Source organism: Petromyzon marinus, chromosome 79, assembly GCF_048934315.1.
Source record: "Petromyzon marinus isolate PM22_M1 ecotype Great Lakes invasive population chromosome 79, UKy_Petmar_22M1.pri1.0, whole genome shotgun sequence".
In the NCBI taxonomy this organism is placed as follows: Eukaryota; Metazoa; Chordata; class Hyperoartia; order Petromyzontiformes; family Petromyzontidae; genus Petromyzon; species Petromyzon marinus.
In genome coordinates this window covers 20,961,384-20,986,244 of record NC_133745.1, presented here as the reverse complement: position 1 = coordinate 20,986,244, position 24,861 = coordinate 20,961,384, and the positions used below count along the sequence as shown (strand labels likewise).

At 52.5% G+C, this 24,861-nt stretch overlaps 1 protein-coding gene across 1 annotated transcript in view; it reads right to left on the bottom strand.

Moving 5' to 3' along the window:
- The window catches only part of LOC116958557 (uncharacterized), a 183,495-nt gene that overhangs the window by 10,662 nt on the left and 147,972 nt on the right, over positions 1-24,861 (bottom strand). Inside the window, exons 23-31 of the mRNA XM_076057101.1 lie at positions 24,225-24,471; positions 23,324-23,507; positions 22,518-22,614; positions 22,342-22,434; positions 17,187-17,365; positions 10,933-11,005; positions 10,181-10,281; positions 7,655-7,686; positions 1,547-1,748 (exon numbers count right to left, since the gene is read on the bottom strand). Coding sequence (XP_075913216.1) covers positions 1,547-1,748; positions 7,655-7,686; positions 10,181-10,281; positions 10,933-11,005; positions 17,187-17,365; positions 22,342-22,434; positions 22,518-22,614; positions 23,324-23,507; positions 24,225-24,471 — 1,208 coding nt within the window. The remainder of the gene's footprint in view (positions 1-1,546; positions 1,749-7,654; positions 7,687-10,180; positions 10,282-10,932; positions 11,006-17,186; positions 17,366-22,341; positions 22,435-22,517; positions 22,615-23,323; positions 23,508-24,224; positions 24,472-24,861) is intronic.

Genomic DNA, 24,861 nt, shown 5'->3' with positions numbered 1-24,861 from the left:
TAATCTCCATCTCGCTCCCTTCTACACTGTGTGTGGGCTAATCTCCATCTGTTCCATCTCGCTCCCTTCTACACCGTGTGTGGACTAATCTCCATCTGTTCCATCTCACTCCCTTCTACACCGTGTGTGGACTAATCTCCATCTGTTCCATCTCACTCCCTTCTACACCGTGTGTGGACTAATCTCCATCTGTTCCATCTCACTCCCTTCTACACCGTGTGTGGGCTAATCTCCATCTGTTCCATCTCGCTCCCTTCTACACCGTGTGTGGGCTAATCTCCATCTGTTCCATCTCGCTCCCTTCTACACCGTGTGTGGGCTAATCTCCATCAGTTCCATCTCGCTCCCTTCTACACCGTGTGTGGGATAATCTCCATCTGTTCCATCTCACTCCCTTCTACACCGTGTGTGGGCTAATCTCCATCTGTTCCATCTCGCTCCCTTCTACACCGTGTGTGGGCTAATCTCCATCCGTTCCATCTCGCTCCCTTTTACACCGTGTGTGGGCTAATCTCCATCTGTTCCATCTCGCTCCCTTCTACACCGTGTGTGGGCTAATGTCCACCCGTTCCATCTCGCTCCCTTCTACACCGTGTGTGGACTAATCTCCATCCGTTCCATCTCGCTCCCTTTTACACCGTGTGTGGGCTAATCTCCATCTGTTCCATCTCACTCCCTTCTACACCGTGTGTGGGCAAATCTCCACCCGTTCCACCTCGCTCCCTTCTACACCGTGTGTGGGCTAATCTCCATCTGTTCCATCTCGCTCCCTTCCACACCGTGTGTGGACTAATCTCCATCTGTTCCATCTCCCTCCCTTATACACCGTGTGTGGGCTAATCTCCACCCGCTCCATCTCGCTCCCTTCTACACTGTGTGTTGACTAATCTCCATCTGTTCCATCTCACTCCCTTCTATACCGTGTGTGGACTAATCTCCACCTGTTCCATCTCGCTCCCTTCTACACCGTGTGTGGACTAATCTCCATCTGTTCCATATCGCTCCCTTATACACCGTGGGTGGGCTAATCTCCATCCGTTCCATCTCCCTCCATTCTACACCGTGTGTGGGCTAATCTCCATCAGTTCCATCTCGCTCCCTTCTACACCGTGTGTGGACTAATCTCCATCTGTTCCATCTCACTCCCTTCTACACCGTGTGTGGGCTAATCTCCATCTGTTCCATCTCGCTCCCTTCTACACCGTGTGTGGGCTAATCTCCACCCGCTCCATCTCGCTCCCTTCTACACCGTGTGTTGACTAATCTCCATCTGTTCCATCTCACTCCCTTCTATATCGTGTGTGGACTAATCTCCACCTGTTCCATCTCGCTCCCTTCTACACCGTGTGGGCTAATCCCCATCTGTTCCATCTCCCTCCCTTATACACCGTGTGTGGGCTAATCTCCACCCGCTCCATCTCGCTCCCTTCTAACCCCCGGCTCCTCAAGAAGTGAGGGCGGTATCGAGCGTTGCCCCTTTCGCGCCAGGGGGCGAGCGCGGCATTGGGTGCAGGAGCGGGTGGCTTGGGGTCGCCTCCCGGCTCACCGCACTGCAGGGGAGGGCAGCACGTGGGGGCCCTGCCGATGGCGCCGGGCAGGAGGGGCACCGGCGGCGCTGGCATGAGGCGAACTCCGGGCGGGCATCGGGAGTTCGCCGCCTCGTCCTGGCAGGGCACGGCGCTCGCCAGCACGCGGCCGCCCTCCAGGCACTCCTTCTGCTCGCAGCCCTCAAGCCACGAGTCTCCCACCTGCATGAGGGCGGCCGGGTTGGGGTGGGGTGGGTGGGTGGGTTGCGGAGAGAGACACAGTGAGAGAGAGAGACACAGAGAGACAGAGAGAGAGAGAGAAACACAGAGAGACAGAGAGACACAGAGAGACAGAGACACAGAGAGAGACAGAGACACAGAGAGACACAGAGAGACAGAGAGACACAGAGAGAGAGAGACACAGAGAGAGAGAAACACAGAGAGACAGAAAGACACAGAGAGACAGAGAGAAAGAGAGACACACAGAGAGAGAGAAACACAGAGAGACACAGAGAGAGAGAGAGAGAAACACAGAGAGACAGAGAGACACAGAGAGACAGAGAGAAAGCGAGACACAGAGAGAGAGAGAAACACAGAGAGACAGAGAGACACAGAGAGACACAGTGAGACACAGAGAGAGAGAGACAGAGACACAGAGAGACACAGTGAGAGAGAGAGACACAGAGAGACACAGAGAGAGAGACACAGAGAGACACAGAGAGACACAGAGACACAGTGAGACACAGTGAGACAGAGACACAGAGAGAGAGACAGAGACACAGAGAGACACAGAGAGACAGAGAGAGACAGAGAGAGAGACACAGAGAGAGAGAGAAACACAGAGAGCAGAGAAACACAGAGAGACAGAGAGACACAGAGAGAGACAGAGAGAGAGAGAAACACAGAGAGACACAGAGAGACAGAGAGAGACACAGAGAGAGACACAGAGAGAGAGAGAGACACACAGAGAGAAACACAGAGAGACAGAGAGAGAGACACACAGGGAGAGAGAAAAACACAGAGAGACACAGAGAGACAGAGAGATACAGAGAGAGAGAGACACAGAGAGACACAGAGAGAGACACAGAGAGACAGAGAGAGAGACACAGAGAGACACAGAGAGACAGAGAGAGAGAGACAGAGAGAGACAGAGAGAGACACAGAGAGACACAGAGAGACACACAGAGAGAGACACAGAGAGAGACAGAGAGAGACACGGGAAGACAAAGAGAGACACAAAGAGACACAGAGACACAGAGAGACAGAGAGACACAGTGAGACAGAGATCGACACAGATAGACACAGAGAGAGACAGAGAAAGAAAGGGACACAGATAGACACAGAGAGACAGAGAGACACAGAGAGAGACAGAGACACGGAGAGACACAGAGAGAGACAGAGAGAGACAGAGAGAGACACAGAGAGACACAGAGAGACAGAGAGACACAGAGAAAGAGACAGAGACACAGAGAGACAGATAGACACAGAGAGACAGATAGACACAGAGAGACACAGTGAGACAGAGACACAGAGAGAGACAGATAGACGCAGAGAGACAGAGAGAGACACAGAGAGATAGAGACACAGTGAGACACAGTGAGACAGAGACACAGAGAGAGACAGAGACACAGAGAGAGACACAGAGAGACACAGACACACAGAGACACAGTGAGACAGAGACACAGAGAAAGACAAAGACGCAGAGAGAGACAGATAGACACAGAGAGACAGAGAGACACAGAGAGAGACAGAGAGAGACACAGAGATACAGAGAGAGACAGAGAGAGACACAGAGACACAGAGAGACAGAGAGAGACAGAGAGAGACACACAGAGAGGCACAGAGAGACACAGACACACAGAGACACAGTGGGACACAGTGAGACACAGACACAGAGAGAGAGACAGAGACACAGAGAGAGACATATAGACACAGAGAGACAGAGAGAGACACAGAGCGACAGAGAGAGACAGAGAGAGACAGAGACACAGAGACACAGAGAGAGAGACAGATAGACACAGAGAGACAGAGAGAGACACAGAGAGACAGAGAGAGACAGAGACACAGAGAGACAGAGACACAGTGAGACACAGTGAGACAGAGACACAGAGAGAGACAGAGAGACAGAGAGAGACACAGAGACACAGAGAGACAGAGAGAGACACAGAGAGACAGAGATAGACAGAGAGAGACAGAGACACAGAAAGAAAGAGAGAGACACAGAGAGACACAGACACACAGAGACACAGTGAGACACAGTGAGACAGAGACACAGAGACAAAGACAGATAAACAGAGAGACAGAGAGAGACACAGAGAGACAGAGAGAGACAGATAGAGACACAGAGACATAGAGAGACAGAGACACAGTGAGACACAGTGATACAGAGACACAGAGAGAGAGACAGATAGACACTTAGACAGAGAGACAGATAGATACAGAGAGACAGAGAGAGACACAGAGAGACAGATAGACACAGAGAGAGACACAGAGAGACACAGAGAGACACAGACACACAGAGACACAGTGAGACACAGTGAGACAGACACAGAGAGAAAGACAGATAGACACAGAGAGACAGAGAGAGACACAGAGAGACAGAGAGAGACAGATAGAGACACAGAGACAGAGAGAGACAGAAACACAGTGAGACAGAGTGATACAGAGACACAGAGAGAGAGAGACAGATAGACACTTAGACACAGAGAGACAGATAGATACAGAGAGACAGAGAGAGACACAGAGACACAGAGAGACAGATGGACACAGAGAGAGACACAGAGAGACACAGAGAGAGAGAGAAACACAGAGAGAGAGAGACACAGAGAGAGAGAGAAACACAGAGAGACAGAAAGACACAGAGAGACAGAGAGAAAGAGAGACACAGTGAGAGAGAGAAACACAGAGAGACACAGAGAGAGAGAGAGAAACACAGAGAGACAGAGAGACACAGAGAGACAGAGAGAAAGCGAGACACAGAGAGAGAGAGAAACACAGAGAGACAGAGAGACACAGAGAGACACAGTGAGACACAGAGAGAGAGAGACAGAGACACAGAGAGACACAGTGAGAGAGAGAGACACAGAGAGACACAGAGAGAGAGACACAGAGAGACACAGAGAGACACAGAGACACAGTGAGACACAGTGAGACAGAGACACAGAGAGAGAGACAGAGACACAGAGAGACACAGAGAGACAGAGAGAGACAGAGAGAGAGACACAGAGAGAGAGAGAAACACAGAGAGCAGAGAAACACAGAGAGACAGAGAGACACAGAGAGAGACAGAGAGAGAGAAACACAGAGAGACACAGAGAGACAGAGAGAGACACAGAGAGAGACACAGAGAGAGAGAGAGACACACAGAGAGAAACACAGAGAGACAGAGAGAGAGACACACAGGGAGAGAGAAAAACACAGAGAGACACAGAGAGACAGAGAGATACAGAGAGAGAGAGACACAGAGAGACACAGAGAGAGACACAGAGAGACAGAGAGAGACACAGAGAGACACAGAGAGACAGAGAGAGAGAGACAGAGAGAGACAGAGAGAGACACAGAGAGACACAGAGAGACACACAGAGAGAGACACAGAGAGAGACAGAGAGAGACACGGGAAGACAAAGAGAGACACAAAGAGACACAGAGACACAGAGAGACAGAGAGACACAGTGAGACAGAGATCGACACAGATAGACACAGAGAGAGACAGAGAAAGAAAGAGACACAGATAGACACAGATAGACACAGAGAGACACAGAGAGAGACAGAGACACGGAGAGACACAGAGAGAGACAGAGAGAGACAGAGAGAGACACAGAGAGACACAGAGAGACAGAGAGACACAGAGAAAGAGACAGAGACACAGAGAGACAGATAGACACAGAGAGACAGATAGACACAGAGAGACACAGTGAGACAGAGACACAGAGAGAGACAGATAGACGCAGAGAGACAGAGAGAGACACAGAGAGACAGAGAGAGACAGAGAGAGACACACAGAGAGACAGAGAGACACAGAGAGAGAGAGAGACACAGAGAGAGACAGAGAGAGAGACAGTGAGACAGAGAGACAGAGAGAGACACAGAGAGATAGAGACACAGTGAGACACAGTGAGACAGAGACACAGAGAGAGACAGAGACACAGAGAGAGACACAGAGAGACACAGACACACAGAGACACAGAGACACAGTGAGACAGAGACACAGAGAAAGACAAAGACGCAGAGAGAGACAGATAGACACAGAGAGACAGAGAGACACAGAGAGAGACAGAGAGAGACACAGAGAGACAGAGAGAGACAGAGAGAGACACAGAGACACAGAGAGACAGAGAGAGACAGAGAGAGACACACAGAGAGGCACAGAGAGACACAGAGAGACACAGACACACAGAGACACAGTGGGACACAGTGAGACACAGACACAGAGAGAGAGACAGAGACACAGAGAGAGACATATAGACACAGAGAGACAGAGAGAGACACAGAGCGACAGAGAGAGACAGAGAGAGACAGAGACACAGAGACACAGAGAGAGAGACAGATAGACACAGAGAGACAGAGAGAGACACAGAGAGACAGAGAGAGACAGAGACACAGAGAGACAGAGACACAGTGAGACACAGTGAGACAGAGACACAGAGAGAGACAGAGAGACAGAGAGAGACACAGAGACACAGAGAGACAGAGAGAGACACAGAGAGACAGAGATAGACAGAGAGAGACAGAGACACAGAAAGAAAGAGAGAGACACAGAGAGACACAGACACACAGAGACACAGTGAGACACAGTGAGACAGAGACACAGAGACAAAGACAGATAAACAGAGAGACAGAGAGAGACACAGAGAGACAGATAGAGACAGATAGAGACACAGAGACAGAGACACAGTGAGACACAGTGAGACACAGTGATACAGAGACACAGAGAGAGAGACAGATAGACACTTAGACAGAGAGACAGATAGATACAGAGAGACAGAGAGAGACACAGAGAGACAGATAGACACAGAGAGAGACACAGAGAGACACAGAGAGACACAGACACACAGAGACACAGTGAGACACAGTGAGACAGACACAGAGAGAAAGACAGATAGACACAGAGAGACAGAGAGAGACACAGAGAGACAGAGAGAGACAGATAGAGACACAGAGACAGAGAGAGACAGAAACACAGTGAGACAGAGTGATACAGAGACACAGAGAGAGAGAGACAGATAGACACTTAGACACAGAGAGACAGATAGATACAGAGAGACAGAGAGAGACACAGAGACACAGAGAGACAGATGGACACAGAGAGAGACACAGAGAGACACAGAGAGAGACAGAGAGAGACACAGACACACAGAGACACAGTGAGACACAGAGACAGCAGGAGGTAACAGAGAGTGACGCCATTGTGTGGCGTTTTCAGTGTTGCATTGTCGGTGTGACGCAGTTGGTGTGACGCTGTCGGTGTGACGCTGTCGGTGTGACGCTGTCGGTGTGACTCTGCCGGTGTGACGCTGTCGGTGTGACGCTGTGGGTGTGATGCTGTCGGTGTGACTCTGCCGGTGTGACGCTGTCGGTGTGACGCTGTGGGTGTGATGCTGTCGGTGTGACGCTGTCGGTGTGGTGTAGTCGGTGCAACGCTGTCGGTGCGACGCTGTCGGTGTGACGCTGTCGGTGTGACGATGTCGGTGTGGTGTAGTCGGTGTGACGCTGTCGGTGTGACGCTGTCGGTGTGACGCTGTCGGTGTGACGCTGTCGGTGTGGTGTAGTCGGTGTGACGCTGTCGGTGTGACGCTGTCGGTGTGACGCTGTTGGCGTCACGCTGTTGGTGTGACGCTGTCGGTGTGACGCTGTGGGTGTGACAATGTCGGTGTGACGCTGTCGGTGTGACACTGTCGGTGTGGTTCTGTCGGTGTGGTGTAGTCGGTGTGACGCTGTCGGTGTGGTGTAGTCGGTGTGACGCTGTTGGTGTGACGCTGTCGGTGTGACGCTGTCGGTGTGGTGTAGTCAGTGTGACGCTGTCGGTGTGGCTCTGTCGGTGTGGTGTAGTTGGTGTGACGCTGTCGGTGTGACGATGTCGGTGTGACGCTGTCGGTGTGACGCTGCATCTGAGAGAGAGCGCCGCTCACGTATTTGGGCTGCTTGCTCTCCGTCCAGCATTCTGGAACGAGACAGAGGCGGAGAGGATCGCGGGTCACAACCTTCACGGCCGTCAGCAGCAGCATCAGCAGCAGCATCAGCAGCAGCATCAGCAGCATCTGCATCATCAGCAGCATCATCAGCAGCATCAGCAGCATCAGCATCATCAGCATCATCAGCAGCATCATCAGCAGCATCAGCAGCATCAGCATCATTAGCAGCAGCATCAGCATCATCAGCATCAATAGCAGCATCAGCATCATCAGCAGCAGCATCAGCAGCAGCATCAGCATCAGCAGCATCATCAGCAGCAGCATCATCATCAGCGGCGAGGGCAGCAGCGCCTATGAAGGCTCCCGGCACTGTGGCCGTGATGGGCGGGGGGTGAGTGGGTGGCCAGCACCACGCCACACCACCACCAATACCACCACTAAAACCACCACTAACACCACCACCACTAACACCACCACCACTAACACCACCACCACTAACACCACCACCATTACCACCACTAACACCACCACTAACACCACCACCACTAACACCACCACCACTAACACCACCACCACTAACACCACCACCATTACCACCACTAACACCACCACCACTAACACCACCACCACTAACACCACCACCACTAACACCACCACCATTACCACCACTAACACCACCACTAACACCACCACCACTAACACCACCACCATTACCACCACTAACACCACCACCATTACCACCACTAACACCACCACTAACACCACCACCACTAACACCACCACCATTACCACCACCATTACCACCACTAACACCACCACTAACACCACCACCACTAACACCACCACTACCATCACTAACACCACCACTAACACCACCACTAACACCACCACCATTACCACCACTAAAACCACCACTAACACCACCACCATTACCACCACTAACACCACCACTAACACCACCACCATTACCACCACTAACACCACCACCACTAACACCACCACCACTAACACCACCACCACTAACACCACCACCATTACCACCACTAACACCACCACCACTAACACCACCACCACTAACACCACCACCATTACCACCACTAACACCACCACTAACACCACCACTAACACCACCACCATTACCACCACTAACACCACCACTAACACCACCACCATTACCACCACTAACACCACCACTAACACCACCACCATTACCACCACTAACACCACCACCACTAACACCACCACCACTAACACCACCACCATTACCACCACTACCACCACTAACACCACCACCATTACCACCACTAACACCAACACTAACACAACCACCACTAACACCGCCACCACTAACACCACCACCATTACCACCACGCCACACCACCAGAAACACCGCCACCACCACCACTAACACCACCACAACACCACCACCACTAACACCACCACCATTACCACCACTAACACCACCACTAACACCACCACTAACACCACCACCATTACCACCACTAACACCACCACCACTAACACTACCACCCTTACCACCACTAACACCACCACCACTAACACCACCACTAACGCCACCACCACTACCACTAACACCACCACTAACACCACCACCACTACTAACAGCACCACCACCACCACTACCACGACCACCAACAACACAACCACCAACACAACCACCGCCACCACCACCACTACCACCACTACCACCACCACTACCACCACCATTACCACCACTAACACCACCACCACTAACACCACCACCATTAACACCACCACCATTACCACCACTAACGCCACCACCACTACCACTAACACCACCACTAACACCACCACCACTACTAACACCACCACCACCACAACCACTACCACGACCACCAACAACACAACCACCACCACCACCACTACCACCACCACCACTACCACCACCACCACTAACACCACCACCACCACTACCACCACCACTACCACCACCACTACCACCACCACCACCACTAACACCACCACTACCACCACCACATCACGGAATCTCCTTTGCCAGTAACAAATCATGCTAATGGGTTTCCCCCTTATATCTGGCAACCAAACAGCCGTGTAAAGATGTTTAAACCACCAAACCGAAACCGTGTGTGTGCACACGTGTGTGTGTGTGTGTGCACACGTGTGTGTGTGTACACAGTAGTGATGCTACGTGTGTGTGTGTACACGTGCGTGTGTGTGTACACGTGTATGTGTACACGTGTGTGTGTACACGTGTATGTGTACAAGTGTGTGTGTACACGTGTGTGTGTACACGTGCGTGTGTGTGTACACGTTTATGTGTACACGTGTGTGTGTGTACACGTGTGTGTGTGTACACGTGCATGTGTGTGTGTACACGTGTATGTGTACACGTGTGTGTGTACACGTGTGTGTGTGTGTACACGTGTGTGTGTACACATGTGTGTGTGTACACGTGTGTGTGTGTGTACACGTGTGTGTGTGTACACAGGAGTGATGCTACAGTCACTCCACTATGGTCACCTGGACACTTGCTCACGCAAGTACTGGAGCCAGGTTCCAAGAGTTTGGCTCCATCCGGGCAGAAGCAGCCTTCACCAACCCAGGAGCTATTCTTGTCGAAGCTGCAACATCATCACCATCATCATCAACGCCATCATCACCGTTATCATCACCATCATCACTGTTGTCATCATCACCATCATAAGCACCATCGTCATCATCACCACCATCATCATCACCATCATCATCCATCATCATCATCATCATCACAACCATCATCACCATGACCATCATCACCGCCATCACCATTATCATCGCCACCATCATCACCACCATCATCACCACCATCATCACCACCATCATCACCATCATCACTATCATCATCACCACCGTCACCGTCATAATCATCACCATCATCACCGTCGTCATTATCATCATCACCATCATCACCATCATCATCATCACCCTCATTATCATCACCGTCACTATCGTCATCACCATTGTCATCATCGTCACCGTCATCACCACCGTCACCGTCAAAATCATCACCATCATCACCGTCGTCATCATCATCATCATCACCATCATTACCATCATCATCACCATCATCATCACCATCATTATCACCGTCATCACCATCATCATCACGCTCGTTATCATCCCCGTCACCATCGTCATCACCATCGTCACCATCGTCACCACCACCGTCATCATCATCATCTCCATCAGGGAGGAGAGAGGGAGGGATGCGAGGGAGGGATGGGAGGGGTCACCTGTCCATCCCGCACACGGTGCTGATCTTCGTTTCGCACGGTTTGTAGATCATGTTGCCTGGGCAAATGAATGCTGCAAAAGACCAACAACATCAACAATGACGTCAACAACATTGTCAACAACATTTTCAACATCAACAACAACATTATCAACAACATTGTCAACAACAACAACGTCAAAAGTGTCAACAACATCAACAACAACATCATCATCACTGCCAACACCATCATCTTCACCGGCTCCATTACTGCCGCGAGAATCCTCACCGGAATCACGAGCGGTGGTGGTGGTGGTGGCGGCGGCTGTGGTGGTGGTGATGGTGGCAGTGGTGGTGGCAGTGGTGGTGGTGGTGGTGGTGGCAGTGGTGGTGATGGTGGCAGTGGTGGTGATGGTGGCAGTGGTGGCAGTGGTGATGGTGGCAGTGGTGGTGGTGATGATGGCAGTGGTGGTGGTGGCAGAGGTGATGGTGGCAGTGGTGGTGGTGGCAGTGGTGGTGGTGGCAGTGGTGGTGGTTGCGGTCCGGCAAAAAACAACCCCCTACCTCCTCGTGGTGCCGGATAGGCAACGTTGTCATGGACAGTGTTGTGGGGGGGAGGGCCAATTCCGATTGGCTCCTCCCCTCATGGCGTCTGTGACCACCACAGTGGCTAAACGGGGGGCTCTGGACGGGTGCGAGGGGCTGGTAACCCCATCCACCTTCAATTAATTACCACAAAACCACGTAAAAAATATCTAATTAATAAGTTTGTGCCGGAGGCCCCGGGGGGACAGGCGTCTATGACGTCTCCTGGCCAAACCCCATTTGGCGGAGCCAGGAGATTGAATCTCTACCCTCGGGGCTCCTCCAGAAACAACGAAAAGCCACTTCGTGTGGCCACGTGGAATGTTCAAACGCTCACTGGGGAGGAGAGGCTGCCACTCCTCTGTCGGAAGCTGGAATGGTACCGCCTGGATCTCTGTGGTATTCAGGAGGTCCGGTGGACCGGCTCTGGCTCCTGCCACCATGAGGGGTGGACAGTTCTCTACTCGGGGCAGCAGACTGCCAAACAACAGCAGGTGGCTCTTCTTTTGAACAAAATAATGGAGGAGGCGTGAGAGCGTGGCGGTGAGGTGTGGGAAGCTGTAAGCCTGTTGTGTATATATATAGGCCTTTTTCCAAAAGTTATATTAAGAATAATTCTGCCAATATATTTTTTTAATAATCAATCACAGTGTCGCTTGGGGCAAACCGGGGTGATGCGAACCCCTCACTCCCCTCACAGCAGCTGCCCTCCCCACTCGGAAACAGGCAGCCGGAGATAAGCCATAAAAGATAATGAACCCAAAACAAAAGAGAAGGGGGGGGGGAATTTTTGATTTAAAGCTTTCGTGACTGCAGGGATTCATATTTTTGGTTCTTTCGGTAAAGTCACCACGTTAGAAGGGAAACCATTTTTTTTTAAAACGCCACTTTTTTAAAATTGTCTTGCTGTGCTTTTCACACCTGATGATGATTGCTGCTCGTGTTGCAGTCGAAACGTCGTGATAATTTTATTGTTTAAGATTTGTATTATTTTATTGTTTCCCTTCTACGAAAGAACCAAGAATTAGAAGGGGGTGAATTGCTAATGAGATTCTGGGACAATCGCTACACGGTTTCAAAATCCGTACAAAAGAAACAGGCTCACAAGCTTCAACGGGCGGTGAAAACCATGCAGACGAGGTTTTTTTGGGGGTTATTTTAGTTTAACAGGAAAGTCCAAAAACTTAGCGACACGAATGAGTGGACAGTATAGACTGCCAACACACTCACTCCGATTAAAAACCAGGCTACAATCTACATCAGTGGGTTATTACTTCTCATATATTATTTTAATACTAATGTTATTCACCTTAATTTCTATTGTATTTTGCTATCTACGTGACTTTACCAAAAAATAACGAGGAATATGAATTCCAGCAGTCAAGAAGCTTAACTGAAACTTAGTTATACCTCTAAACCTCAGGACATCAAAATATAACTCGACTATAACAGCACGGATCCCTTCCCTGGATACAGACGGGAGAACGAAAGTTAATAAAACCCTAGGAACATACTGTACGTGGTCATAACAATGCTAAATCACGAATCTTGGGAAACATAAACCAATCAATAATTCTGAAGTATTAAATCGAGGGTCATCCAGAAGAGATGAGGCGAAATAGGTCAATCACATGACCAAGATAAAATGTATTCCATAGAGAAAGCCTCCCAGCCGCCTTTGTCTTCCAGAAGCACGTGGTAGCAATAAAACCACAACGGGAGAGACTGTGACCATCATTGAGAGAGACAAAGGTGACACCCGACCGTGAAGGAAGGAGCCAGGCCCTGAGGAAACAATTTAAATGTTGATTTAAAGCTTTCGTGACTGCAGGGATTCATATTCTTGGTTCTTTCGGTAAAGTCACCGCGTTAGAAGGGAAACAATAAAATAATTCAAATATATAACAATAAAATTCTCACGACGTTTTTTTCGACTGCAACACAAAGCAGCAATCATCGTCAAGAAAAAATTCTTGCCGGTGGTTTTCACACCTGATGATGATTGCTGCTTGTGTTGCAGTCGAAAAAACGTCGTGAGAATTTTATTGTTATATATATATTTTTTATAGTTTATTGTTTCCCTTCTACGTGGTGACTTGACCGAAAGAACCAAGAATAAATATATACTTCTAAAAGTCACAGCCCTTCGTCAACCACAGCGAGATTAATACTTCACCATGCTGTGTCGGTCACGGGAGTTGTTTGACCAAACTTCACAAAGCATACGAGAGTGGGTGGTTTCAGTAATCATTATTTTGCATGCCATTATCAATATTGCTGAAAAATAAACTGAAACCCTGAAATTAACTCTACATACCACCCAGACAGACAATGCCTAGTGTAAATGTTGATTTAAAGCTTTCGTGACTGCAGGGATTCATATTCTTGGTTCTTTGGGTAAAGTCACCGCGTTAGAAGGGAAACAAGAAAATAAAAAAATATAAAACAATAAAATTATCACGACGTTTCGACTGCAACACAAGCAATCATCATCAGGTGTGAAAACCAGAGCAAGAAAATTTGAAAAAAAGTGGCGGTTTATTATTAACGTTAGCACCACGGAGAGCGATTTGACAGTTTGTTCAGATGGACGAGTCCATCTATATTCGGAAAAGAGGAGGGGGGAGACGAAAAATAATGGATGCGGTCTGCAGCACCACACCTATTACCATCATTAGGGGAAAAAATGGCGATCTAATCTCTGACCCCCAGGAACAGGTTTGCAGATTTGCTGAGCATTTCTGTGAAGTCCTGGGGGAGGGGAAATCCCTTGACATGGAAAACATCGTGGGACAAAGTGGGGATGACCCTGCTGAGGCTTGCATGCCTCAAATATTGGAGGAAGAAGTCACCCCCTGTGAGTGGCTCGCTGAGATGCCATCTATTGAGGAAATACTAAAGGCGATTCAGAGTCTGAAACCAGGAAAGGCACCGGGCAGAGATAATCTCCCAAGCAAAATGCCAATGGAGGGTGGCATTTGTGCACAGACTGCCCTATATGACATCATAACAACAGTCTGGAACACTAGACAGGTTCTGCAGGATTAGAAGGATGCCCTTGAGTCCCCCTCTTTAAGAAGGGGGACCACACAGACTGTAACAACTACAGGGGCATCTCACTCCTCAGTGTGCTGGGATAGGTCCTGGCAAGGATTATTCAGCATCGCCTTGCCAAGCACGCTGAGGAGAGGCTTGCGGAGCCCCAAAGCGGTTTCAGGATAGGGCGGTCCTGCACAGACGCCATATTTTCTGTCCGTTTGCTACAGCAGAGGTGTAGGGAATTCCAACAAGACCTACATCTCTGCTTTATTGACCCGGTCAAGGCCTATGATACCATCAGTAGACCTGGGCTCTGGGTTGTTCTTGGTGCTTTCGGAGTCCCTGACCCTCTGCTCACAATAATATAGGACCTTCATGATGGTGAGCGGGCCCGGGTAAAACTACGTGGCCGGGAGTCGGAGCCATTCCCTGTACACCTTGGGGTGCGACAAGAATGTCCTCTGGCTCCCACATCATTTAACATCTTTATCGACCACGTAGTGGACTTGCCGATGACTGGTATCAGCGGTGTCAAGATCGGCCTCTGTGGAGGAGGCTCGTGAACGATGCTACTGGGCAGTTGGAGGCAGTCGCCCTCCAACAACAACGGAGGGCGGAGGAGCGACGCTCAGAACAACGAGCGGAGCGCCAGGTGGCTAAAGCACAGCAGGTTGGCACAGTAGGGGGCACAGGTGGTGCACCAGCCAGTCATCTCAGTCAGTCGACCCGTGGCACCTGCTGGGTCTGCCCAGTGACCTCCTCCGCAAGCGTCGTGGTGACGTCACCGCCACTTAGTGGTGAATGGCGGTTGTTGTTGTTGTTGTTGGTGGTGGTGGCGGCAGTGGTAGTGGGGGTAGGCAGTGGTGGTGGCAGTGGTGGCAGTGGTGGTGGCGGCGGCGACGATGGTAGCGATGGTAACGATGGTAGCGATGGTAACGATGGTAACGATGGTAACGATGGTAGCGATGGTAACGATGGTAACGATGGTAGCGATGGTAACGATGGTAACGATGGTAACGATGACGATGGTAGCGATGGTAACGATGGTAGCCATGGTAACGATGGTAACGATGGTAGCGATGGTAACGATGGTAACGATGGTAACGATGGTAGCGATGGTAACGATAGTAACGATGACGATGGTAGCGATGGTAACGATGGTAACGATGACGATGGTAGCGATGGTAACGATGGTAGCCATGGTAACGATGGTAACGATGGTAGCGATGGTAACGATGGTAACGATGGTAACGATGGTAGCGATGGTAACGATAGTAACGATGGTAATGATGACGATGGTACCGATGGTAACGATGACGATGGTAGCGATGGTAACGATGGTAACGATGGTAACGATGGTAGCGATGGTAACGATGGTAGAGGTGATGATGGTAACGATGGTAACGATGGTAACGATGACGATGGTAGCGATGGTAACGATGATGATGGTAACGATGGTAGCGATGGTAGCGATGGTAACGATGGTAACGATGACGATGGTAACGATGGTAACGATGGTAGCGATGGTAACGATGGTAACGATGGTAACGATGGTAACGATAACGATGGTAACGATGGTAGCGATGGTAACGATGGTAGAGGTAACGATGGTAACGATGGTAACGATGACGATGGTAGCGATGGTAGCGATGGTAGCGATGGTAACGATGACGATGGTAACGATGGTAACGATGGTAACGATGGTAACGATAACGATGGTAACGATGGTAGCGATGGTAACTATGGTAACGATGGTAGCGATGGTAACGATGACGATGGTAGCGATGGTAGCGATGGTAACGATGACGATGGTAGCGATGGTAGCGATGGTAACGATGACGATGGTAGCGATGGTAACGATGGTAACGATGGTAGCGATGGTAACGATGACGATGGTAGCGATGGTAACGATGGTAACGATGACGATGGTAGCGATGGTAACGATGACGATGGTAACGATGGTAGCGATGGTAGCGATGGTAACGATGACGATGGTAGCGATGGTAGCGATGGTAGCGATGACGATGGTAGCGATGGTAACGATGGTAACGATGACGATGGTAACGATGGTAACGATGGTAGCGATGGTAACGATGGTAACGATGGTAACTATGGTAACGATGGTAACGATGGTAGCGATGGTAACGATGACGATGGTAACGATGGTAGCGATGGTAACGATGGTAACGATGGTAACGATGGTAACGATGACGATGGTAGCGATGGTAACGATGGTAGCGATGGTAACGATGACGATGGTAGCGATGGTAGCGATGGTAGCGATGGTAACGATGACGATGGTAACGATGACGATGGTAGCGATGGTAACGATGGTAGCGATGGTAACGATGACGATGGTAGCGATGGTAACGATGGTAACGATGGTAACGATGGTAGCGATGGTAACGATGGTAACGATGGTAGCGATGGTAACGATGGTAACGATGACGATGGTAGCAATGGTAACGATGACGATGGTAGCGATGGTAGCGATGGTAGCGATGGTAACGATGACGATGGTAACGATGGTAACGATGACGATGGTAGCGATGGTAACGATGGTAACGATGGTAACGATGGTAACGATGACGATGGTAACGATGGCAACGATGACGACGATGGTGAAGATTGGCGGCGGCGGCGGCGTCTCACGGCATCTCCCGGCGGCCCGGGGCCTCCAGTCGACGCAGGCGCCGGCGCGGCCGCACTCGGCGGCGGCCACCTGAGCACTGGAGCAGTCGACGGGCGGGCGGTTGGCGACGCAGTGGTCGTAGGCACAGCCCGCTCGGAACGGGGCCAGGTCCACCGTGGAGGCACAAGCGGAGAACGTCCTGGGGGGGCGGGCGGGGAGAGGGGGGGTGAGTCAAGGTGAAGGGAGGCGGCACCACCGTCACCTGACACCGTCACCTGACACGTCACGTGACACGGTCACGTGACACCGTCACCTGACACCGTCACCTGACACCGTCACCTGACACCGTCACCTGACACCGTCACCTGACACGTCACGTGACACCATCACGTGACACCGTCACCTGACACCGTCACCTGACACCGTCGCCTGACACCGTCACCTGACACCGTCACCTGACAAAGTCACCTGACACCGTCACCTGACACCGTCACGTGACACCGTCACCTGACACCGTCACCTGACACCGTCTCCTGACACCGTCACCTGACACCGTCACCTGACACCGTCACCTGACACGTCACCTGACACCGTCACGTGACACCGTCATCTGACACCGTCACCTGACACGTCACCTGACACGTCACGTGACACCATCACCTGACACTGTCTCCTGACACCGTCACGTGACACCGTCATCTGACACCGTCACCTGACACCGTCACCTGACACCGTCACGTGACACCGTCACCTGACACCGTCACGTGACACCGTCACCTGACACCGTCTCCTGACACCGTCACCTGACACCGTCACCTGACACCGTCACCTGACACGTCACCTGACACCGTCACCTGACACGTCACCTGACACTGTCACCTGACACCGTCTCCTGACACGTCACCTGACACCGTCACCAAAACCGTCACCTGACACCATCACCTGACACTGTCTCCTGACACCGTCACCTGACACCGTCACCTGACACCGTCACCTGAACTGTCACCTGACAAAGTCACCTGACACGTCACGTGACACCGTCACCTGACACCGTCACGTGACACCGTCACCTGACACCGTCACCTGACACCGTCACCTGACACGGTCACCTGACACCGTCACCTGACACCGTCACGTGACACGGTCACCTGACACCGTCTCCTGACACCGTCACCTGACACCGTCACCTGACACCGTCACCTGACACCGTCACCTGACACGTCACGTGACACCGTCACCTGACACCGTCACGTGACACCGTCACCTGACACCGTCACCAAAACCGTCACCTGACACCATCACCTGACACTGTCTCCTGACACCGTCACCTGACACCGTCACCTGACACTGTCACCTGACACCGTCACCTGACACGTCACGTGACACCGTCACCTGACACCGTCACCTGACACCGTCACCTGACACCGTCACCTGACACCGTCACGTGACACCGTCTCCTGACACCGTCACCTGACACCGTCACCTGACACCGTCACCTGACACCGTCACGTGACACCGTCACCTGACACCGTCACCTGACACGTCACGTGACACCGTCACCTGACACCGTCACGTGACACCGTCACCTGACACCGTCACGTGACACCGTCACCTGACACCGTCACCAAAACCGTCACCTGACACCATCACCTGACACCGTCACCTGACACCGTCACCTGACACCGTCACCTGACACCGTCACCTGACACGTCACGTGACACCGTCACCTGACACCGTCACGTGACACCGTCACCTGACACCGTCACCAAAACCGTCACCTGACACCATCACGTGACACCGTCACCTGACACCGTCACCTGACACCATCACCTGACACTGTCTCCTGACACCGTCACCTGACACTGTCACCTGACACCGTCACCTGACACCGTCTCCTGACACCGTCACCTGACACCGTCACCTGACACCGTCACCTGACACCGTCACGTGACACCGTCACCTGACACCGTCACCTGACACGTCACGTGACACCGTCACCTGACACCGTCACGTGACACCGTCACCTGACACCGTCACCAAAACCGTCACCTGACACCGTCACCAAAACCGTCACCTGACACCATCACCTGACACCGTCACCTGACACTGTCACCTGACACCGTCACCTGACACCGTCTCCTGACACCGTCACCTGACACCGTCACCTGACACCGTCACCTGACACCGTCACCTGACACCGTCACGTGACACCGTCTCCTGACACCGTCACCTGACACCGTCACCTGACACCGTCACCTGACACCGTCACGTGACACCGTCACCTGACACCGTCACCTGACACGTCACGTGACACCGTCACCTGACACCGTCACGTGACACCGTCACCTGACACCGTCACCAAAACCGTCACCTGACACCATCACCTGACACCGTCTCCTGACACCGTCACCTGACACCGTCACCTGACACCGTCAGCTGACACCGTCACCTGACACCGTCACCTGACACCGTCACCTGACACGGTCACCTGACACCGTCACGTGACACCGTCACGTGACACGGTCACCTGACACCGTCACCTGACACCGTCTCCTGACACCGTCACCTGACACCGTCTCCTGACACCGTCACCTGACACCGTCACGTGACACGGTCACCTGACACCGTCACCTGACACCGTCACCTGACACAAAGGTCACCTGACACCGTCACCTGACACCGTCACCTGACACCGTCACCTGACACCGTCACCTGACACCGTCACCTGACACGGTCACGTGACACCGTCTCCTGACACCGTCACCAAAACCGTCACCTGACACAGTCACCTGACACCGTCACCTGACACCGTCACCTGACACCGTCACCTGACACCGTCTCCTGACACCATCACCAAAACCGTCACCTGACACAGTCACCTGACACCGTCACCTGACACCGTCACCTGACACCGTCACCTGACACAGTCACCTGACACCGTCACCTGACACCGTCACCTGACACCGTCACCTGACACGTCACGTGACACCGTCACGTGACACCGTCACCTGACACCGTCACCTGACCCCTCACCTGACCCCTCACCTGACCCCCCCCCCGCCCCAGCACCAGACTCGTGATGTCATCCTCGAGGCTGAGGACATCCACAAAAATATCTCTCTTTATCTCTCTCATCTCTATTCTTATCTCTCTCTTTATCTCTCTCATCTGTCTTCTTATCTCTCTCTTTATCTCTCTCATCTCTCTTCTTATCTCACTTATCTCTCTCTTATCTCTCTCCTTATCTCTCTCTTTATCTCTCTCATCTCTCGTCTTATCTCTCTTATCTCTCTCTTATCTCTCTCTTCTTATCTCTCTCCGTCTCCTCTTCTCTCTCCTCATCTCTCTCCTCTCTCATCTCTCTCCTCATCTCTCTCCTCTCTCATCTCTCTCATCTCTCTCCTCTCTCTCTCCTTATCTCTCTCCTTATCCCTCTCCTTATCTCTCTCCTCATCTCTCTCCTCATCTCTCTCCTTAATCTCTCTCCTCATCTCTCTCCTCATCTCTCTCCTCATCTCTCTCCTCATCTCTCTCCTTATCTCTCTCCTTATCTCTCTCCTCATCTCTCTCGCTCCTCTCTCTCCTCATCTCTCTCCTCATCTCTCTCCTCATCTCTCTCCTCATCTCTCTCCTCATCTCTCTCCCTTATCTCTCTCCTCATCTCTCTCCTCATCCTCTCCTAATCTCTCTCCTCATCTCTCTCCTCTCTCTCTCTCCTCATCTCTCTCCTCATCGCTCTCCTCATCTCTCTCCTCATCTCTCTCCTCCTCTCTCTCCCTCTCTCCTCATCCCTCTCCTCCTCTCTCTCCTCATCTCTCTCCTCATCTCTCTCCTCATCTCTCTCGCTCCTCTCTCTCCTCATCTCTCTCCTCATCTCTCTCCTCATCTCTCTCCTCATCTCTCTCCTCATCTCTCTCCTCATCTCTCTCATCATCTCTCTCATCATCTCTCTCCTCTCTCTCTCTCCTCTCTCTCCTCATCTCTCTCCTCATCTCTCTCCTCATTTCTCTCCTCATCTCTCTCCTTATCTCTCTCCTCATCTCTCTCCTCCTCTCTCTCCTCTCTCTCCTCATCTCTCTCCTCATCTCTCTCCTCTCTCTCCCTCTCTCCTCCTCTCTCTCCTCATCTCTCTCCTCATCTCTCTCCTCATCTCTCTCGCTCCTCTCTCTCCTCATCTCTCTCCTCATCTCTCTCCTCATCTCTCTCCTCATCTCTCTCCTCATCTCTCTCCTCCTCTCTCTCCTCCTCTCTCTCCTCATCTCTTTCCTCTCTCTCCTCATCCTCTCCCTCATCTCTCTCCTTATCTCTCTCCTCATCTCTCTCCTCATCCTCTCCTCATCTCTCCCTCTCTCTCTCATCTCTCTCCTTATCTCTCTCCTCATCTCTCTCTCCTCATCTCTCTCCTCCCTCTCTCTCTCCTCATCTCTCTCCTCATCTCTCTCCTCTTTCTCTCTCCTCTCTCTCTCCTCCCTCTCTCTCCTCATCTCTCTCCCTCTCTCTATCTCTCCTCCTCTCTCTCCTCATCTCTCTCTCTCTCTCTCTCTCTCTCTCTCCTCCTCTCTCTCTCCTCATCTCTCTCCTCCTCTCTCTCCTTATCTCTCCTCCTCATCTCTCTCCTCCTCTCTCCTCCTCTCTCTCCTCATCTCTTTCCTCTCTCTCCTCATCTCTCTCCATCTCTCTCCTTATCTCTCTCCTCATCTCTCTCCTCATCTCTCTCCTCTCTCTCATCTCTCTCCTCATCTCTCTCCTCTCTCCTCATCTCTCTCCTTACTCTCATCTCTCTCTCCCTCTCCTCATCTCTCTCCCCATTCTCTCATCTCTCCTCATCTCTCTCCCTCCTCTCTCTCTCATCTCTCATCTCTCTCCTCTTTCTCATCTCTCTCTCTCCTCTCTCTCCTCTCTCCTCATCTCTCCTTCATCTCTCCCTCTCTCTCATCTCTCTCTCTCTCTCTCCTCTCTCTCTCTCTCCCTCCCTCTCTCTCTCTCTCTCCTCCTCATCTCTCCTCCTTCTCCCTCTCTCCCTCTCTCTCTCTCTCTCTCTCTCCCTCCCTCTCTCTCTCTCTCTCCCTCCTCTCTCTCCCTCCTCTCTCTCTCTCTCTCTCCTCATCTCTCTCATCTCTCTCTCCTCTCATCTCTCTCTCTCTCTCATCTCTCTCTGCCTCCCCCGCGGCTCACTGGAGGATCAGCCCGTCGCAGATCTTGGCGTCGTGCGCAGTCCCCGTCCGGCACCACCGCCGGCACCGCCGGCACCACCGCCGGCACCACCGGCTTGTGGCACCACCGGCGGCACCTCGCAGCCGGGTGCCCGGAGGCAGCGGCACCGCCCTGGCGCAGAGCGAAGCAGCCCTCGCCACGAGCCAGTCCTGGGCCGCTCGCGTGCAAGCAGTCGGCCGAGCGAGACGCCTGCTGCGACCCGCACAGTCGTCACCTGGCGGTTGTTGCACGTGCCTGGGGGTGGGGGTGGGGTTGGGGTGGGGTGGGGGAGGAGGGGAAGAGGAGGAGAGGAGGAAGAGGTGAAGAGGAGGAGGTGGGGAGGAGGAGGAGGAAGAGGAGGAGAAGGAGGAGGTGGGGAGGAGGAGGAGGGGAAGAGGAGAGGTGGGGAGGAGGAGGAGGAAGAGGAGGAGAAGGAGGAGGGGGAGGAGGAGGAGGGGAAGAGGAGGAGGAAGAGGTGGGGAGGAGGGGAAGAGGAGGAGGCTGAGGAGGTAGGGAGGAGGAGCAGGAGGAGGAAGAGAAGGAGGAGGTGGGGAGGAGGAGGGGAAGAGAGGAGGAAGAGGTGGGAGGAGGAGGTGGGGAGGAGGGGAAGAGGAGGAGGTGGAGGAGGTAGGGAGGAGGAGGAGGAGCAGGAGGAGAAGTTGGGAGGTGGGGAGGAGGAGGAGCAGGGAGGAGGAGGAGGAAAGAGGAGGAGGTGGGGAGGAGGGGAAGAGGAGGAGGTGGAGGAGGTAGGGAGGGGGAGGTAGGGAGGAGGAGGAGCAGGAGGAGGAGCAGGAGCAGGAGCAGGAGGAGGAGGAGGAGGAGTTGGAGGAGATTGGAGGGGTGGATGAGAGTGAAGATTCGGCCGCTTCAAATGCGGCGGCCGCTGCCCCTCCCCCCCTCTCCCCCCCTCCCCCCCCCCTCTCCCCCCCTCTCCCCCCACTCTCCCCCCCGTGCCCCGACGTACCGCACTGTCCCTCCGTGTTGTCTCCGAACAGCTCCCTGGGGACGTCGATGAGGAAGCCCAGGCCGTTGAACTGGATCTTGACTCGGACGTCGGCGATCACCACGAAGTCGTCCGTCTTCACGGACGTCACCTGGAAGCCCTTGTCGGTGAACGGAGCCTTCTTAGTCTGCCCGTTCAGCTGGATCTGAGGGGGCGAGAGGCGTTGCTGAAACGTTACAAATTGACAAACGACGATTTCATCCGCCCAGCGGCAGTAGCGGCGGCGACGGCGACGGCTTTGGATCTGGGCCACCGAACAGATGGTCACCATGTCAGCGCGCTTTCAGATGCTAGATAAACTACGCTATACACTACACACTACTATACACTACACTATACACTACACACTACTATAACACTACACTATACACTACACATATATTACACTACACACTACTATACGCTACACTATATATTACACTATACACTACACACGACTATACACTACACTACACACTACTATACACTACTATAAACTACACTATACACTACACTATACACTACACACTACTATACGCTACACTATATATTACACCATACACTACACTATACACTACACACTACTATACGCTACACTATATATTACACTATACACTACACACTACGATACACTAAACTACACACTACTATACGCTACACTATACACTATACACCAAACGATACACCACACCACTATAAAAAACTACACCATACACTAAACTATACAAAGCTATACAAATACCACACACTATAACACTACATTACACTCTCGCGAATCACATTGGTCGCGATGGCGGGGCCAGGCCGGGGGCGGAGCCAGGGAGCGGGGGCGGGGCCGGGGTGGGGGGCGTGGCCAGTGGGGGGGGGTGGGGGCGTGGCTGACCTTGCGCAGGGCGAAGTCGACCTCGGAGGCCAGGCCGACACGCAGCTCGTTGCCCTTGTAGGCGATGACGAGCGTGCGGGGCAGGACACGTGGTGGCGGGCGTCGCAGTCGAAGTAGTCGGCGCTGACGGAGAGGTCGTAGGTCTTCCGCTTCTCCTGCAGCAGCACGTAGCTGCACGGGTCCAGCAACGTGTAGGTGGCTCCGTCGAACGTGCGCATGTGGGGGTCTCCGAAGCCCGTGCAGAGGCCTGCGTGGTGGGTGGGGGGGGGTGGTGGTGGTGGTGGTGGTGGGTGGGGTGGATTGGGTGGGTGGGTTGGTTGGTTTTTGTGTGGGCGAGTGGGTTGGGTGGGTTTGGTTGGTTTGTGGGTGGGTGGGTGAGTGGGTTGGGTGGGTGGGTTGGTTGGTTTGTGGGTGGGCAAGTGGGTTGGGTGGGTGGGTTGGTTGGTTTGTGGGTGGGCGAGTGGGTTGGGTGGGTTTGGTTGGTTTGTGGGTGGGTGGGTGAGTGGGTTGGGTGGGTGGGTTGGTTGGTTTGTGGGTGGGCGAGTGGGTTGGGTGGGTGGGTTGGTTGGTTTGTGGGTGGGCGAGTGGGTTGGTTGGTTTGTGGGTGGGCGAGTGGGTAGGTTGGTTGGTTTGTGGG